Below are 20346 nucleotides of genomic sequence, written 5' to 3' on the forward strand. Positions count from 1 at the left end.
AAATTGAACACAGTTGAAGGTACTGCATCATTCTGCCAGCCTCACAGATAGAATTTTAAGGTCTTTCGAGTGGGAGTAGATCGTCAGCTGGACAAAGCTTTTTTGAAGAATGACGTCGAGGTGCCCCAGATGCACAAAAGATGTGTTTTTTGGTAAGGAATCATTTTTGTACATTTATAGCCTGCGCCAATGAAAAATCATCGGAATATTGAAGATGATCAGAGAATTTGGATTGCATATATTTAAGAGTGATGGTAATGATTTACGATAATTAAATGAGAATTTACTGAAAGAAAACATTCAAATGGTTATTGTAGGGATAATTTGTGCAGATACGAACATAATAGAATATAACTGAATCCAAACCCTGTATGTCTTGCAAATGCCTTTGTGAAGAGGAGAAAAATATATGTTATGTGAACTGTTTGGCATTGAGGCGACCCGGAGCGTGTCGGGGGGCTGCTGAGGCATGAATGCCAAGTTGTCCCGGCTGATGACTTTGGGATGCAGAACTGTCAGAATAGGCTAAAAGTGTAGACTTTGTTATCATAAGATAATGTATTATCAAAAGACAATAGAAAAACATAATTAAAGTTACCTTTTCAAAACCAGGCTAAGGGAATGCATGCATACATTCTTAACCAGATATCTCTGAAATGTTGACTGATTATTGCAAGACATTCAACGAGGATGAGTTAATACTTGACATGTTTATTTACTTTAACGTATAGGCAAGGTTACAAGGGTTATATAAGTTAAACCACTGGAAGGAGGCTACAGGCTGCAGCTCTTGGTTGTTCCCACTCTTGTCTCTGAGCTGAAATACACTTTTGTCTATTGATTTATTGTCTGCAAGTTGAAACCTTATTTATGCTGAAGTGTGGTAACCCGTTATAGACAGAAAGGGAGAGGGGTCAAAATGTCCAATAACATTTCAGGGAGAGGGTAGAGTACAAAGTCTGTGTTGGTTATAGCCTACCCTGTGAAACAACATAAAGGAAACCCTATGTATAATGTACCAAATAGAGATATACACTACCATGTCAAACGTTTTAGAACACCAACTCATTCAAGGGTTTTTCTATATTTGTACTATTTTCTACATTGTAGAATAATAGTGAAGACATAAAAATGATGAAATAACACATATGGAATCATGTAGGAACCAAAAAAGTGTTATATTGGAGATTCTTCAAATAGCCACCCTTTGTCTTGATGATAGCTTTGCACACTCTTGGCATTCTCCCAACCAGCTTCATGAGGTAGTCACCTGGAATACATTTCAAGTAACAGGTGTGCCTTCTTAAAAGTTAATTTGGGGAATTTCTTTCCTTCTTAATGTGTTTGAGCCAATCAGTTGTGTTGATATACAGAAGATAGCCCAATTTGGTAAAAGACCAAGTCCATATTATGGTAAGAACAGCTCATATAAGCAAATAGAATTGACAGTCCATTATTACTTTTAGACATGAAGGTCAGTCAATACGGAAAATTTCAAGAACTTTGAAAGTTTCTTCAAGTGTGCAGTTGCAAAAACCATCAAGAGCTATGATGAAACTGTCTCTCATGTAGAAAATAGTACAAATAAAGAGTAACACTGAATAGGTTACTGAATAAGTAGGTGTTCGAAAACTTTTGACCGGTAGATTATACCATAATCGGAATAAATAAACAAATGAATTAATTAATAAATAAATGGATGAATGAATGAATGGAGGGGTTTGTATTTCATAGTATTTTTGTGTAATTATAGGGGATTAGTACAAGCAGGTTGGCTGCTAGGTAAAGGCCTTAACAAAGCCTTCCAAACTGGCAGTGACTACAGGGCAAAACAGACCTAATGGACATGGCAAAATGTTCAACCATTTTTTTATTTTACCTTTATTTAACCAGGTAGGCAAGTTGAGAACAAGTTCTCATTTACAATTGCGACCTGGCAACCATTGAAGGTTTAAAGGTGCTACACATAATATTTATAAAAAATATTTGCATTGTAATTTCTGAACATTTTCATAATATACACTACCGTTCAAAAGTTTGGAGTCACTTAGAAATGTCCTTGTTTTTGAAAGAAAAAATACGTTCTTGTCCATTAACATAACATTGATCTGAAATGCAATGTAGACATTGTTAATGTTGTAAATGACTATTGTAGCTGGAAACGGCAGATTTTTTATGTAATATCTACATAGCCGTACAGAGGCCCATTATCAGCAACCATCACTCCTGTGTTCCAATGGCACGTTGTGTTAGCTAATCCAAGTTTATCATTATAAAAGGCTAATTGATCATTAGAAAACCCTTTCGCAATTATGCTAGCACAGCTGAAAACTGTTGTGTTGATTAAAGAAACAATAAAACTGTCCTTCTTTAGACTAGTTGAGTATCTGGAGCATCAGCGTTTGTGGGTTCGATTATAGGCTCAAAATGGCCAGAAACAAATAACTTTCTTCTGAAACTCATCAGTATATTCTTGTTCTGAGAAATGAAGGCTATTCCATGCGAGAAATTGCCAAGTAACTGAAGATCTCGTACAATGCTGTGTACTGCTACCTTCACAGAACAGAGCAAACTGTCTCGAACCAGAATAGAAAGAGGAGTGGGAGGCCCCGGTGCACAACTGAGCAAGAGGACGGGGTCTAGTTTGAGAAACAGACGCCTGATAAGACCTCAACTGGCAGCTTAAATAAATAGTACCCGCATAACACCAGTCTCAACGTTAACAGAGAGTGGCGACTCCGGGATGCTGGCCTTCTAGGCAGAGTTGCAAAGAAAAAGCCATATCTCAGACTGGTCAATAAAAATAAAAGATTAAGATGGGCAAAAGAACACTGGACAGTGGAAGATTGGACAAAAATGTTGTGGACAGACGAATCTAAGTTTGAGGTGTTCGGATCACAAAGAACATTTGTGAGACGCAGAACAAATGAAAAGATGCCATCTGTCAAGCATGGTGAAGGCAATGTGGTGGTCTGGAGGTGCTTTGGTGGTAGTCAAGTGGGAGATTTGTACAGGTTAAAGGGATCTTGAAGAAGGAAGACTATCACTATATTTTGCAACGCCATGCCCTGTGGACAGCTCTTAATTGGAGCCAATTTCCTCCTACAACAGTACAGTGGTCCAAAGCACAGCTCCAAACTATGCAATAACTATTTAGGGAAGAAGCAGTCAGCTGGTATTCTGTCTATAATGGAGTGGTCAGCACAGTCACCGGATCTCATCCCTATTGAGCCGTTGTGGGAGCAGCTTGACCATATGGTACGTAAGTGTCACTAGCATGTGTCCTTGGTGCGCAGGGTACTTGGGTGACTGTTGGAGCATGACCTGTACGTCAAGGCTGAGAAATGCCTGCTCTTCCAGCAGGCCGTATCCTTCCTAGGGTATCGCATTTCCATATTAGGGGTGGAGATGGAGAGTGACCGCATTTCAGTTGTGTGTAGTTGGCCGACTCCCACCACGGTAAAGGAAGTGCAGCGGTTTCTAGGGTTTGCCAACTACTACCAGAGGTTTATCCGGGGCTTTGGTCAGGTAGAGGCTCCTATTACCTCACTGGTGAAGGGGGACTGGTGCGTTTGCAGTGATCGGCTGAGGTGGACAGGTCTTTTGGTCACCTGAGGGCTCTGTTTACCTCGGCTCCCGTGCTGGCGCATCCGGATCCCTCTATGGCTTTCATAGTGGAGGTGGACGCGTCCGAGGCTGGGATAGGAGCCGTGCTCTCTCAGCGCTCGGGTACGCCACCACAGCTCCGCCCCTATGCCTTCTTTTTGAAGAAAGCTCAGCCTAGCGGAGCGAAACTATGATGTGGGGGACTGGGAGTTGTTGGCTGTCGTCAAGGCGCTGAAGGCGTGGAGACATTGGCTTGAGGGGGATAAACACGCTTTTCTCATCTGGACTGACCACCGCAATCTAGAGTACATCCGGGCGGCGAGGAGACTGAACCCTCGTCAAGCAAGGTGGGCCATGTTCTTTACCCGTTTTGTTTTCACCCTGTCCTACAGACCAGGTTCCCAGAATGCTAAGGCAGACGCACTGTCCCGGATGTATGACACAGAGGAGCGGTCCATGGATCACACTCCCATACTCCCGGCCTCTTGCCTGGTGGCACCGGTAATGTGGGAGCTGGACACGGACTTCAAGCTGGCAATACGTGCAGAGCCCACTCCCCTCCAGTGTCCAGCTGGAAGTCTGTACGTTCCATCTGCTGTCCACAACCGTTGATCTATTGGGCCCACACGTCACCCTCCTCTGGTCATCCGGGCATCGGTCGGACAGTGCGCTGTCTTAGTGGGATGTACTGGTGGCCCATCTTGGCTAAGGACATGAGGGTTTATGTTTCCTCCTGCTCGGTGTGCGCTCAGTTCAAGGCCCCTAGGCACCTGCCCAGAGGGACGTTACAACCCTTACTCGTTCCACAACGGCCGTGGTCGCACCTGTCGGTGGACTTCCTGGCGGATCTTCCTCCCTCACAGGGTAACATCATGATCCTGGTCGTTGTGGATCGGTTTTCTAAGTTTCCTCCCTTTGCCCGGTCTCCCTACGGCCCTACATACTGCAGGGGCTCTGTTCACAGACGTCTTCTGGCACTACGGGGTGCCTGAGGACATAGTATCTGATCGAGGTCCCCAGTTCACGTCAAGGATCTGGAGGGCATTCATGGAACGTCTGGGGGTCTCGATAAGCCTTACCTCAGGTTTTCACCCCAAGAGTAACGGGCAGGTGGAGAGAGTGAACCAGGATGTGGATAGGTTTCTGCGGTCCTATTGCCAGGACCGGCTGGGCGAGTGGGCGGCGTTCATACCCTGGTCAGAGATGGCCCAAAACTCGCTCCGCCACTCCTCCACTAACCTCTCCCCCTTCCAGTGCGTACTGGGGTACCAGCCGGTTCTGGCGCCGTGGCATCAGAGCCAGATCGAGGCTCCTGCAGTGGACGACTGGTTTAGGCGCTCAGAGGAGACATGGGACGCCGCTCATGTGCACCTTCAGCGGGCCGTGAGGCGTCAGAAGGCTGGCTCAGACCACCACTGCAGTGGGTCTGGCTCTCGAAACCTGCCCCTCCGCAAGCTGGGTCCGCGGTTTGTGGGGCCATTCCCGACGAGGAGAAGTCCTGGGGGGGGGGGGGGGGGTACTGTTCCTCTCCTTATTCGGGCTCTCCTTGTTCGCCGGTCTACTAGCCATCGCCGATCCACTTTTCATTTTCCATTTGTTTTGTCTTTGTTTCTACACACCTGTTTTTCATTCCCCTAATTATTGTTCATGTATTTAACCCTCTGTTTCCCCCATGGTGTTGTGCGGGATTGTTTAATGTCATGTTCTATAATGTTGGTGACTGGTTATTTCGACGGGTGCTGTTTCTTGCCCGTGCGTAAACATTGGTGTTCGTGTGTTTGTGTTTGGGCAAGTGTATTGTTTTACCTTGCACCATTCATTATTCTGAGTAAAGTTACGTTGCTCCCAATTCTCTGCTCTCCTGCTCCTGACTGCATACACCAGCTACACCCACCATTCTGACTGTAAGAAGTGCCCATCAAGCCAATCCAACTTGTGGGAGGTGCTTCAGGAAGCATTGGGTGAAATCTCTTCAGATTACCTCAACAAATTGACTAGAATGTCAAAGGTCTGCAAGGCTGTAATTTATGTAATTGATTCTCCTGCCGGAGCGGCATCTGTTGTAAAAATGGGAAAGGTGTTTTTGACTTTGTAGCTATGTTATCTAGTGGACATTGGGTCAAATGGCCATTGTAGAAATTGCTCTGTCATTTCTTGGATTCAAAAATTCTACACCATTTGCTCAATTTCAGTTTGTGTGAGAATACAAGCACGTAGTAGTGTAGGGAATCATTGTACCATCTAAATTGCTGTGAAAGGCTCAACCTCGAGTCAATCACAGGTCTCCGCCATGTTACAGGGAAATGAGATCCGGGGTAGAGGGAGATTGATTTTGAATGCAGCTTAGTGCTGTTGCAATTCACCTTACATCCACATAGAGGAAATTCTAGGAGTAGCACCTTTACGACTTGCTGCCACTCCAATCTGTCCTCTATACATTTTCAATTGATGGGGCACTATAATCACATCAGAGTAATATTGGTACAGCATTCTCACTCACGAGTGCAACAAATATAGCATATTACAAGGTACGCCTCAAATTAATTACTGGAAACAACAAGGCCTACTCCATTGTTTTTACTGTGTTGTAATTTTCTCTCTCTTTCTGTCCTGCAGCTGAGAAAGTGAGCTCGCTGGGGAAGAACTGGCACCGGTTCTGCCTGAAATGCAAACGCTGTAACAAAACCCTGTCGGCTGGCAACCACGCTGAGGTAAAGGGAAGCCCTGTGACTGTAATCAAATCAAATATCCTATCTACAGAGAGGGAGATTTTATTTATTTTTTATACTTTATTTAACCAGACAAGTCAGTGAAGAGCAAAATTCTTATTTACAATGATGGCCTACCCCGGCCAAACCAGACGATACTTGGCCAATTGTGTGCCGCCCTATGGGACGGCCGGTTGTGATACAGCCTTTGACCACTGTGCCACTCGGGACGAGAGAGAGAGAGAGAGAGACAGAGAGAGAGAAAGAGAGGGGTGAGCTATCTTACCCAAGAATAAAGGGAGGGAGGTAGGTAGGGGTGAGACAGAGAGAGATACAGCGAAGGGATGTGCTCTCCTACTCAAGAGAATGGGAGAGAAGGAAGGGGTTGCATGGGGACGGAGGGAGTAGGGCAGGCCACTAACCCCCATACAATGTAAAGCTATTAGAGCATAAACTGTATCACAACTAAGGGGTGTTGTCAGTTAAGTGAGTTGCTTTTAGGCCCATATATAAACTCAAATGAAAAGTTGCTGTGGCGCATCTACATTAGAAGTCAGATAACAGTGGCTATGAAATTCAGTGGCCTAGAAATTCCAATCATCTCAAGAATGAAACTGTTGAGCGGCTATGTTTTTGTGGGTCCCTTTGATTGTAGCTGGTCTGTGAACCAAAGCGTGGGTTTAGAATAATCTGACACTCATCCTTTGTCCACTCCGATCCCTCACCAGGCATCGTGACCCAGATCCTTTCTACTGTGTCTGTGTCCCAAATGGTACCCTATTCCCTACACTGACCAAAAAAATCCTGTTGTTTTTACAATAACTTAGTGTATATAGGGCACTACATAGGGAATATGGTGCCATTTAGAACACAGGCAGTGTCCTGCCACCTTTCATTGTCCCGCTCAAAAGATTTTCTAGCTCACTGAGCTGAATCGCTCAAGTTCAGAATCTAGGGCTTGTATATCTGACTGCACCCCCATCTCACAGACATGGGACACACACACACTGTGTCCTCCCCTGAGCATGGCAGTTAGCCAGCCTAGTAGTGGAATGGAATGTTAGCTCAGGGGATGTCTCTAATTCGAGTTAATGTTTAATGGAACTCTGTCAAGAGGACTTGTCTCTCGTTTCACCAGGGTGCTTCTTCCTCAAGACAAATATGACACTGAGGATGATGGATGGAAATAACGAAGGGTTGGGGAATGCAAGTATTAAGACTTTATTAAGAGTCAGGGCCAGTATTCATAAAGCGTCTTAGAGTAGGAGTGCTGATCTAGGATCAGGATCCCACTGTCCATGTAATCTTCATTAATTAAGATCTAAAATCAAATCCGAGGCTACATCAGCACTCCTAATCTGAGAATCTTTGTGAATATGATCCCAGATATTTGAAACAAAGTAATTCCATTAGTATCTAGAAAGTGTAGGGTTATGTTATTGCTAGTGTAGTATTAACAGTGTAATCCTCTTGTATGATCTCTCAGGACCCCACATTTCTGCCTAGTCATGCACAGTATATCCTGTTAAATGTAAGAAAGGAGCTTTACTGTACAGTCATAGGAACAGCAACTATTCAAGGATGACTCATCCCACAATCAGAAAAATAATAAGCAAATCCCAGAAATATACATATCAAAAGAAGGATAACAGAGATTGAAAAGAAGCTCAAAATGAAGGCCGCACAGGTGGGCCTGGACAATGAAGACTCAGCTTGGTGCACGGATCCCCAGTGAGGGTTTATTGTACTAAAAATAGTCAAAGACAATAAATAAAACAATCAATAAACAATGAATAAAAACTACGCAGTGTCGAGCCAGTGGGGGGGGGGGGCACATATGCCCCCTGGCAGGGGGGGTTTGAGTCCCGACTAGGCCTCTATCTGTGGCTGTCAAAAATTACAGAAGGGGATCAGAATTATTCTAGCCAGTGTCTGGAAAGGCTATATAACACATTCATCTAAATGTGCACTCTAAATTATATTTTTCACTTATCACAGACTCCAAGTAACTGAATTATAGTTAGAGGTCCAATATTCTGGTCAGGTATGGTTGGTCTCCTGACTAGTGTTCTCCAAGTCTCACAGAGTAGGATAAATGTCAAAGGGCTATAGTTGTTTTGGAAGCCTGTTTGATACCCTAACCCAGGGGTAAGTCATCGTCCTGGCCCAAACAAGTCTTTGAGTTGATTGATACTAGGGCTACTGAGGCCACATGTGGCTGGAGGCTCCTTATTTGGGGAGGACAGACTCATAGTAATAGCTGGAATGGAATTAATGGAATGGTATCGAACACAAACATATGGCTTTCATGTGTTTGATACCATTCAATTCACTCCATTATTATTAGCCATCCTCCCCTCAGAAGCCTCCTGTGACTGAGGCTACTCATTCAGGTCATTTCAGACCAGTAAGTGACAAAATCAAGCCTTGATTCAGTGTTTCATTGTACATTAGTTTGGAGACTATGGGGTAGTTGGTTCAGTGGGCCAGGGAACATACAGTTGGTTCAGTTTACCAGGGAACAGACAGTTGGTTCAGTGGGCCAGGGAACATACAGTTGGTTCAGTGGGCCAGGGAACATACAGTTGGTTCAGTTTGCCAGGGAACAGACAGTTGGTTCAGTGGGCCAGGGAACAGACAGTTGGTTCAGTGGACCAGGGAACATACAGTTGGTTCAGTGGGCCAGGGAACATACAGTTGGTTCAGTGGACCAGGGAACAGACAGTTGGTTCAGTTTGCCAGGGAACAGACAGTTGGTTCAGTGGGCCAGGGAACAGACAGTTGGTTCAGTGGGCCAGGGAACAGACAGTTGGTTCAGTGGGCCAGGGAACAGACAGTTGGTTCAGTGGGCCAGGGAACAGACAGTTGGTTCAGTGGGCCAGGGAACAGGCAGTTGGTTCAGTGGGCCAGGGAACAGGCAGTTGGTTCAGTGGGCCAGGGAACAATTATTTATTTATTTTTATGTTCTGATGGTCTTGTATGTCTTTCTGAAACGCAGACTTTTGCTAGAATTTTTTTCTACAGCTTTTTCATATAAAAAAATACTTGCTGATAGAGTTCACAGGGAGCAGCATTCATGGCATGCTGTGGTTGTACTCTCTAGTCTAGTAGTCTTAACCTCCATAGTGTCATTGTCCTTTCATCTGAAGACTAGTTGAATTTTAAAATTGCAATATGTAACCTTTTGGGCGACCTGACCAAACTCACATAGAAATATGAGTTAAGAATATCTGTCATTCTTAAGAAGCAAGTCCAGGAAGCGGTATATCTGTCCTATGTGCGCTATTTCTATGCTTCCTCTTCTTAAGATAAATTTTTGCGTCTTTTACTTTCGGTTTTATACACCAGCTTCAAATAGCCAAAAATACAATATTTCTAGTTATGAAAAAAAAATCACAGCGGTTTAGATGGTACAATGATTATCTACACGATACTTGCTTGTTTTGTCACAAACTAACATTTGATTTCTGCATAGTGCACCTTTAAGGGTTACTTGTGGATGGAAGGGTTCACATGCTTGACTTTTGAGAGGTAATTGTTCTTACACAGGTCCTTCTGGACAGTACATGGAATAATGTACAAGAACTGCTAGTTCACTGTCACAAGCCCATATACTGTCTACTTCAGGGGTGTCGGTCTGCCAAAAGGTCCTCACCGTCAACTTTTTCTATGCTCCCTTACTGTCCAGCTTTCATTGTTTTGTGATTACTAGCGTGCTGGACACGGTCAAGAAACTGTATGAATGTAGGTCCATTGTCATTTATACACAGTTTCCATTTGATTTTAGTCATTTTAAAGTATAACAAATTCTCCCCTTCTCTCTCCCAGGGGTCAAATACAATTTTTCATCAGGGAGGGACAGAGAGGGGAGAATGGCATTTGCATTCCTGACAGGGTTTCTCATTCGGGGAACTCTCAGTACTTCTGGCTGTTGGGATCATTGAAAATACAGACATGCCAAAAGTCATGGGTACCTGATGTTGGCATCTTTAAAGTTAAGTAGATGTTAAAAGACTAAGTATACATTTATAATGACCTTGTCAGAGAGGCTGTAGCCAACAATGTTAACACATTCATCACATTGAAAGATGCCTGCTCCATGACATAACGCCCTCAGTGACAGTGTGACAATGAACGGGCCAAAGTGTGACATCACAACAGACTGTCAGGTCTGTAACGGATACTTGTGGTAACAGAGGTTGAATCCCATTTGGGAAGCACGTTCACTCTCCAGAAAAAAACATGATTTCAAATGATCAGACATGGGACAACCTGAGTCACAGGCTGTCCTAGACACCATGTTCCAGACCTCAGTGTCCGTATATAGAGAGCCTGAAATAGCTATGCAGGAAGTGATGATTTAACTTTGAAGTTATCAGTGTGTATATGTGACACATTCGGTGATTCACTATGAAAATCATGTGCGTATTTAGGAATAATACGCATTTTTTTTTGCGTTCTAAATTTCACGCTACGGTTAGTTTTCGTTGTATTAATGGTGCAAGCAGGACGCTAATCTACGGTATAGCAATGGTATAGCAAGGCCTTATCATTACAACAATTATTATGAGAAAATACATGTACAAATATATATATATATTTTTTTTTTGTCACACAGCAAAATATTTTGTTGCATATGCGACCAAATAGATCACAGTTTATAGCCCTGTATACACATCAATGCAATTGAACCGCAAACAATTGCACACTAAATGCCATTTCTTAATATGTACCTACACGGTGTTACCATTGTTTCTGACAATGTAATAACCTTATGTCATACTGGGATGATCTGAAGCTATTTACGCAGCAAAAGGGTGTTTCATTAGAGACGTCAGTGTTTTTGGAGAATCTTCTTTGGAGTTTTGGTTTGTCTTACTTTGTTGTTCTTGTGGCGTAAGGGAGTTTGTCAAGTAATGAAATATTATTCTGCTTGAGGAAACACATATATCTCACACACACATATCTCACACATACGCTCACAAACACACACACAGATCATTCCTGTGTGTTCAGAGTGAGCTGTGTCCGACAGTGTGTGTGCATTCATTCATATATGTACTGTTAGAGCTGTGTCACACACAATAACCCAGTGTTGGTCCAAAAAGAGGTGTGTCACATTCATTGCGTGTTTCTAAGGTTGAGTCATAAAAGGCATCCTATTCACTAAATAGTGCACTATACTAATCAGGTGCCTTTTGGGACTTACTCTCTATGGTTGGTTTCATATGCAGCCATTTAGATTGAAGAGCTTGAAGAGCCTGGTGAGGTCACAGCATCCTAAATCTCTGCTATCCTCCTCTCAGAAGGGTGTTAGTTGTCTAAATATTGCTTTATTCCCAGGTCATGCCCCGAAATGTGAGGGAGCTAGCTAGAGCATATGGAAGCAGTTTGTTCAAATTAAAGTCTGAATTGGGGAGGTGTTTGACAGGAATTTGAGTTGGAAGGATCTCTCTGCTCTGCTCGGCCCAGTCCATTTTAGGACTGACAGAGAGAGTTCCTCCATAATTAACTTGAAGGGGTCAGGAGGAGAAGGCATTTGTATATATTTGAAAGACAATTGCTGCCCAATGGGCCCAGGTCAAATGCAGTGCACAATAAACAGAATAGGATGCGATTTGTGACAATTCCAGTGACCGGTCAGCGGTCACATTCCTGAAATATAACCTCTGTCTGATTGGTTTAAACCCAATGCTTTACAATGATGCTGACTGGCTGTAAAGTTCAGTTTCAGTGAATTGTGAACCGTTTCAGTAGTTTCAACTTTAGTAAACAGTTTATTTCTGAAATAAGTAGAACTGTTTCAGTAAATAGTAACAGCTTCAGTAAAGAGTTTATTTATGTAATAAGTAGAACTGTTTCAGTAAATAGTAACAGCTTCAGTAAAGAGTTTATTTATGTAATAAGTAGAACTGTTTCAGTAAATAGTTACAGCTGAAGTTGAACTTAAATTGTATATTTGTTTTTATTAATGAACCATATTCAGCTATTTCTTATGATTTTAGATTATTTGTTAATATTAGACATTCTCTGTCTTTCAGCATGATGGACTGCCCTACTGTCACAAACCATGCTACGGAACTCTCTTTGGACCCAAAGGTAAGAGATTACTGTTAAAAAGCCTCATCACAAATATATGACGAGGAAGAATAGCTAATAGCATACATATAGGATAATCTTTGTTGTCTCTGAGGGGGAAATTGTCTTAGATACACAGTGCTGTTGAATAAAAAAAAAAAACTATACCCGTTACACACACACTGTCACACCCTGACCTGAGATATCTGTTTTCTTTATATGTTGGTTAGGTCAGGGTGTGACTAGGGTGGGTATGCTAGTTTTTGGATTGTCTAGGGTTTTTGTAGGTCTAGGTGATTTGTATGTTTATGGTGGCCTGATATGGTTCCCAATCAAAGGCAGCTGTTTATCGTGGTCTCTGATTGGGGATCATATTTAGGTAGCCATTTCCCTTTGGTGTTTGTGGGATCTTGTTTATGTGTAGTTGCCTGTCAGCACTTGTTTGTATAGCGTCACGTTTCATTTTGTTATTTTGGTCAGTGTGATTCTTTAAATAAGAATGAACGCATACCACGCTGCGCCTTGGTCCGATCCTTATAACGAACGTGACAGAATATCCCACCACAAATGGACCAAGCAGCGTGTTCAGGAGGAATGGACCTGGGAGGAGATTTTGGATGGAGCAGGACACTGGACGCAGGCGGGGGAGTATCGCCGTCCGAGGGTAGAAATTGAGGCAGCGAAAGCGGAACAGCGACGTTACGAGGAGTTATACCAACGAGGTAGGCCACAGAAACCCCAATAATTTTGGGGGGGAGGCACACGGAGTGGTCGGCGAAGTTGAGGGGTGAGTCAGAGACCGTCGACAAGTTATTGGACAAATTGGAGGCGAGTGAAGAGAGAGAGCTGTTGGTTTGGCGTAGTATGCATGGCATTCACCCTGAGGAGCGTATTAGCCGTCCGATGCCACCTGAGTCAGTTCCCTGCCCTCGCCCCGAGGTGCATGTCATCAGCCCGGTGCCACCTGTACCGGTCCCACGCACCAGGCCTCCAGTGCACCTCCACAGTCCAGTACGTCCTGTGCCTCCTCTCAGCACTCGCCCTGAGGTGCGTGTCATCAGCCAGGTACCACCAGTACCGGTCCCACGCATCAGGCCTCCAGTGCGCCTTCACAGTCCAGAACTTCCGGCGACAGTTCCCAGTCCGGAGCCTCCGGCGACGGGCCACAGTCCGGAACCTCCGGCGACGGGCCACAGTCCGGAACCTCCGGCGACGGGCCACAGTCCGGAACCTCCGGCGACGGGCCACAGTCCAGAGCCTCCAGCGATGATCCACGGTCCAGTTCTACAAAAGTGGAGAGATCAACGTAAAGGGGGGGGGGGGGGGGGGCGTCCAGAACCAGAGCCGCCCCTGAGGGTAGATGCCCACCCAGGCCCTCCCCTATAGGTTCAGGTTTGCGGCCGGGAGTCCGCACCTTGGGGGGGGGGGGGGGGGGGGGTACTGTCACGCCCTGACCTGGGATATCTCTGTTTTCTTTATATTTTGGTTAGGTCAGGGTGTGACTACGGTGGGTACGCTAGTTTTTTTATTGTCTAGGGGTTTTGTATTGTCTAGGGTTCTATAGGTCTAGGGGATTTGTACAGTGCCTTGCGAAAGTATTCGGCCCCCTTGAACTTTGCGACCTTTTGCCACATTTCAGGCTTCAAACATAAAGATATAAAACTGTATTTTTTTGTGAAGAATCAACAACAAGTGGGACACAATCATGAAGTGGAACGACATTTATTGGATATTTCAAACTTTTTTAACAAATCAAAAACTGAAAAATTGGGCGTGCAAAATTATTCAGCCCCCTTAAGTTAATACTTTGTAGCGCCACCTTTTGCTGCGATTACAGCTGTAAGTCGCTTGGGGTATGTCTCTATCAGTTTTGCACATCGAGAGACTGAACATTTTTCCCATTCCTCCTTGCAAAACAGCTCGAGCTCAGTGAGGTTGGATGGAGAGCATTTGTGAACAGCAGTTTTCAGTTCTTTCCACAGATTCTCGATTGGATTCAGGTCTGGACATTCTAACACCTGGATATGTTTATTTTTGAACCATTCCATTGTAGATTTTGCTTTATGTTTTGGATCATTGTCTTGTTGGAAGACAAATCTCCGTCCCAGTCTCAGGTCTTTTGCAGACTCCATCAGGTTTTCTTCCAGAATGGTCCTGTATTTGGCTCCATCCATCTTCCCATCAATTTTAACCATCTTCCCTGTCCCTGCTGAAGAAAAGCAGGCCCAAACCATGATGCTGCCACCACCATGTTTGACAGTGGGGATGGTATGTTCAGGGTGATGAGTGTTGCTTTTATGCCAAACATAACGTTTTGCATTGTTGCCAAAAAGTTCAATTTTGGTTTCATCTGACCAGAGCACCTTCTTCCACATGCTTGGTGTGTCTCCCAGGTGGCTTGTGGCAAACTTTAAATGACACTTTTTATGGATATCTTTAAGAAATGGCTTTCTTCTTGCCACTCTTCCATAAAGGCCAGATTTGTGCAATATACGACTGATTGTTGTCCTATGGACAGAGTCTCCCACCTCAGCTGTAGATCTCTGCAGTTCATCCAGAGTGATCATGGGCCTCTTGGCTGCATCTCTGATCAGTCTTCTCCTTGTATGAGCTGAAAATTTAGAGGGACGGCCAGGTCTTGGTAAATTTGCAGTGGTCTGATACTCCTTCCTTTTCAATATTATCGCTTGCACAGTGCTCCTTGGGATGTTTAAAGCTTGGGCTTTAAACTTTAAACTTCTTCGCTTTAAACTTCTTCACAACAGTATCTCGGACCTGCCTGGTGTGTTCCTTGTTCTTCATGATGCTCTCTTCGCTTTTAACGGACCTCTGAGACTATCACAGTGCAGGTGCATTTATACGGAGACTTGATTACACACAGGTGGATTGTATTTATCATCATTAGTCATTTATGTCAACATTGGATCATTCAGAGATCCTCACTGAACTTCTGGAGAGAGTTTGCTGCACTGAAAGTAAAGGGGCTGAATAATTTTGCACGCCCAATTTTTCAGTTTTTGATTTGTTAAAAAAGTTTGAAATATCCAATAAATGTCGTTCCACTTCATGATTGTGTCCCACTTGTTGTTGATTCTTCACAAAAAAATACAGTTTTATATCATTATGTTTGAAGCCTGAAATGTGGCAAAAGGTCGCAAAGTTCAAGGGGGCCGAATACTTTCGCAAGGCACTGTATGTTTATGGTGGCCTGATATGGCTCCCAATCAGAGGCAGCTGTTTATCATTGTCTCTGATTGGGGATCATATTTAGGTAGCCATTTCCCTTTGGTGTTTGTGAGATCTTGTCTATGTGTAGTTGCCTGTCAGCACTCGTTTGTATAGCTTCATGTTTTGTTTAGTTATTTTGTTAGTTTGTTCAGTGTTCCTTCTTTAAATAAATAAGAATGTATGTATACCACGCTGCGCCTTGGTCCAATCCTTATAACAAACGTGACACACACACATACACATACACACACACACTTAAACACCACCACACTTCATACAGTATCACAAATGCACTCCTTTCCCCACTCACACAAACAGCCATAAAAGTAGTTGAATGATTAAGAAAACAGTGTTTAAAACATTAGACCATTTTATCACACAGATACTATATGGTTTTTCAAGGCATTTCCAATGCATCAAAGTGCATGACCTCTTCAGTGTGCTGTGTGGAGCCCAGACAGATATTTATATATCTATAATGACCTCCTGCCCTGGTGTAATGCAGCCTGACCAGAGCCTATTCAATTATTACTCCTAACCAGGTGGGCCTAATTTCTTAAAGTTCCTTCAATTTCAATTTGCTTAAACCTTTGACAAAAATTTGAACCACACCAAAATCCTAGGATTTGTATGTGCCATTAAAAAAGTTGATTCATAATTATGGTGTACACATCACACCACACCACATTACATCATGTAGTTCTACGCAATACATACAACTTTGGGTTTATGAAGGTGTGAATGAACTCTGATGTAATCTGAGGTACTTTTTTTTTTTTTTTTAAGTCAAAAGAACCACAAAAGGAGATTTTTATAAGCTCATAACATTTTTGTCTGACTACAGCTGGGGTGTACTCAGAAATATAGGTATTATTCTGGGTAAATATGAGATCCCAATTGGCACCCTATTCCCTATATAGTGCACTACTTTTGCCCAAAGCCTTATGGGCCCTGGTTAAAGGTGGTGCACTATAAATGGAATAGGGTGCCATTTGGACAGAACACAGACATGATTTCACGACTAAGATTTTAATTGGATTATTCCCCAATGTGATGCTTTAATCGTGTAGTAGTGTATGAACACAAGGGCTTATTGAAGAACTGAAAGAAATATACATATCTACACACTGTTGAAAGCTACCACAGTTTGAGTGCAATGTTTCACTCTATTGAAAACCGACTACAGATGCAACCAGCAACCTAATATGACCATGCCTGTATATTACATGATTGTTGTTGTGGGGGTGCCATAACACCTGGAAGAGAAAGTGTAATCGAATTTCCTAGATGGGACCTGGGTTCCAGCAGTTAGGGGCCAATAGGGGAGGTTCATTAGACTGGGGAAGTTAAATGTAAAGAGGGTTACACATCTGACAAACTTGCGCTCATATCAAAGAAAATTATTTTGAGGAGCTTCATAGATTATCCATAAAGAATGAGATCATCCTACATTACAGTTGAGTTGACCCCAGTCCATACATACAGAAACAAGGAATTTGTCTGGAATGTGTGTGTCTCTGGTGGTTTGGGTTGGATGGGGGCGGGGTTTGGTTCTGGATGTTTGGATAAAGGAACCTCAAACCCAACTGAAAAACAACAGGCATTTCCCCTTGGCCTCTTCCTCCTCTGTTTTCAGTCTATCTTCCAAGATGGGAGTTATGCAGTAGGACCTCTACTGGGGCTTAAAACATTTCCTTTTTAAAATAAATCACACTGACAACCAAATTCCTCTCCTCTCCTCCAGGTGTGAACATCGGAGGGGCAGGCTCCTACATCTATGAGACTCCTCAACCCACCTTCGACTGCCCCTCCGAGGGATCCCCCACCACACCATGGACCACCATGCAGGTCACCTGGAACCAACCCAAAGGCAAGGGACAGTAGATCCCAGATCTATTTGTCATGCTAAACAATGTCCACAGGAGCTGAGCAAGACAGCACAAACCGATTTGGGACCAGGCTAAAGCGAGGGGAGTAGTAGTATTATTAATTAAGGGAGCTTAGAGTAGCATATTGTCTTGATGAAAAACAAATACCCTCCTTAGCTCTCGCAACCTCGCGCACACACACTGTTGGTTAAGGGCTTGTAAGTAAGCATTTCACGGTAAGGTCTACACATGTTGTATTCGGCGCATGTACCAATAAAGTTTGATTTGATTTGAACCCGTCCTTTTTATCAGGGCTGCTCAAATAAACTGGCCTTGCCAAGTGCTCCAAGTATGACCGTTAAGGGTTAAATATAGCAACATAAAGGGAATAGAGAGAGGGTTACTCACCACCAAATGGTTGTAACGACTGTCTTGTTTCACACACAAACATACACGCACTTGTAATGACCCTCTGTTTGTCACTGGGGAGGAATGAGGAATTTTCATTGGCCAGCTTTGATTGGCTCACTTCCTGAAATATTTTGCCCTAATGAGGCTTTTCCTACAGACGAGCCAATTGTGTTAGTGACACTTCATGTGACAAGAGACGTAATGTTCCAAGTAAAATTGACACGTTACTTTGAGTTATATAAAAGGATGGCTTGTATCTAAGATACATTTCTAAGATATAAACCCTCTAAATCAGGACCAATGGTTTTGAAGTTATTTGCAGCACAAGAGATATCTATCTCTGACTATGTATTCAAAGAACCATCTCTGATTACAAGATTCAAGATTGACCAACAAATCTTTTTAAAAGATCTTCTACACAATTTGTGCTTAGCATTTCCTTTGAAGATTAAAATGATTTTGACGGAAGGGGTGGGAGAGTTGCTGATTGATGATTTATAATCTGTTGAAGCTTTGCCTTTTGATTTAAAAAAACGTTTTGCTACAGTATGTATCACAATGCGTTACTATTCAATCTGCAAACTGCGTGGTTAACTTAGAATAGATAAGTTGTGTATATTGAATAATTCTGTAAAGTAGGAGATTACATTTATTTTACAGTAGCAGCTGGACTTGGTCACTGGTATGCTGAGTTTGTGTCTGTTCTTATATTTGCTGTCTGGTTGGAGGAATACAATCTGCATGTTTCTGTGGGGTTCATTTCTGAGTTTAAGTGAGGTTAATTTATTAATTGATGTGGGGTGAACTTATGAATAACCTCCAGTCACTGTTGTTTTTCCCAGTTCTTCCCCCTCCAACCAGGACATTTGCTGGAGAGACCTCACTCTGTCCTGGCTGTGAGAAAGTGGTCTATTTCGGTATGTTTTGGTCAGACTGTTATTTTCAACATTTGCTTTCTTATGTTTATTTTCTATGTTAGTTTAGCAGATGTTTATATTTTCAAAGCAACATACAGTACAGTGAGTGCATATATTTTTGGTGGGAATTGAACCCACGACCTTGTGTAACCGTTATTTAACTCGGCAAGTCAGTTAAGAACAAATTCTTATTTACAATGACAGCCTACACTGGCCAAACCCGGATGACGCTGGGCCAATTTTGCACCGCCCTATGATGGTCGGTTGTGATACAGCCTGGATTTGAACCAGGGTGTCTGTAATGACGCCTAAAGCACTGAGATGCAGTGCCTTCGACCGCTGCACCACTCGGGAGACCTTAGCATTGCAATCACCACATTTTTACCAACTGAGCCACACAGAACCATGTGCACTGTTTATTAATGATCCTGACATGCCAGCTGAATGAGGTGGTAGTAGTGACGTGTTTGTCTGTGTGTGCAGCAGAGAAGGTGATGTCCCTGGGTAGGAACTGGCACAGACCGTGCCTGCGCTGTGAGAGGTGTAAGAAGACACTGACCTCTGGTGGACATGCTGAGGTATTATATCCACATTATTACTATAGTGGTTCCCAAACGGTGGGGTTCACCTGAGGGGCAAGCAAAATGTGTACAATTGCAAGAAATTAGCTTTAAAAAGGTAGGTTGACGTTTATTGTCATGAATCTTGCCCTGGTGTCAGAACTGACTGATTTCTGCTAGATGGTGCAAAATTGGCTTTATCCAAAAAATTCATGAAAACAAAAACTTTCTTTTTGGTCTTAATTTAAGGTTGGGGTTAGGCATTAGGGTTAGCAGTGTGGTTAAGTTTAGGAATACTAGATTAAAGGAATACTAGATTTTGGCAAGGAGACCCTTTATCTACTTCCCCAGAGTCAGGGGAACTTGTGGATACCATTTTAATGTCTCTATGTCCAGTATGAAGGAAGTAAGAGGTCATTTTGTGTGACAATGCTAACTAGCATTAGCGCAATGACTGGAAGTCTATGGGTATCTACTAGCATGCTAGCTTGGAAATGACTGGAAGTCTATGGGTATCTACTAGTATGTTAGCAGATACCCATAGACTTCCAGTCATTGCGCTAATGCTAGTTAGCAATTGCCCTAGCTCTAGTTAGCAACTTCCTTTAAATTGCACACTGAGACATAAAAATGATATTCACAAGTTCACCTGACTCCCGGAAGGTAGATAAAGGGCCTCCATGCCAAAATCCCATAGTATCCCTTTAAGGTAAGGATTAGGATTAAGATCAGATTTTGTGACTTTGTGGCTGTCCCAGCTAGTGATCACTGCAGAGCTGTGAGAAGGGGGGCTTAGTGTAAAGGTTTGGAAACCACTGCTGTAGATGACAGAAGCCAGGGGTGCTTTTAAGACTTGCATCAGTATTTTTGTAATGAAATGTGCAAGTAAGGTGATTTTATTAATTTTATTATTAAAGTCTCTTGCATCTTCAGGATGCAAACATGGATTTATAACACAATCTGAAGAGGC

At 43.1% G+C, this 20346-nt stretch overlaps 1 protein-coding gene across 1 annotated transcript in view; it reads left to right on the top strand.

Annotated features, from left to right (window-relative positions):
- LOC109890052 (cysteine-rich protein 2-like) overlaps positions 1-20346 on the top strand; it is a 22629-nt gene continuing 2283 nt past the window's right edge. Inside the window, exons 1-6 of the mRNA XM_020482018.2 lie at positions 1-152; positions 6223-6317; positions 12356-12413; positions 17365-17490; positions 18742-18816; positions 19300-19394. Coding sequence (XP_020337607.1) covers positions 110-152; positions 6223-6317; positions 12356-12413; positions 17365-17490; positions 18742-18816; positions 19300-19394 — 492 coding nt within the window. The 5' untranslated portion in view covers positions 1-109. The remainder of the gene's footprint in view (positions 153-6222; positions 6318-12355; positions 12414-17364; positions 17491-18741; positions 18817-19299; positions 19395-20346) is intronic.

The sequence above is a fragment of the Oncorhynchus kisutch genome, linkage group LG4 (genome assembly GCF_002021735.2).
Source record: "Oncorhynchus kisutch isolate 150728-3 linkage group LG4, Okis_V2, whole genome shotgun sequence".
In the NCBI taxonomy this organism is placed as follows: Eukaryota; Metazoa; Chordata; class Actinopteri; order Salmoniformes; family Salmonidae; genus Oncorhynchus; species Oncorhynchus kisutch.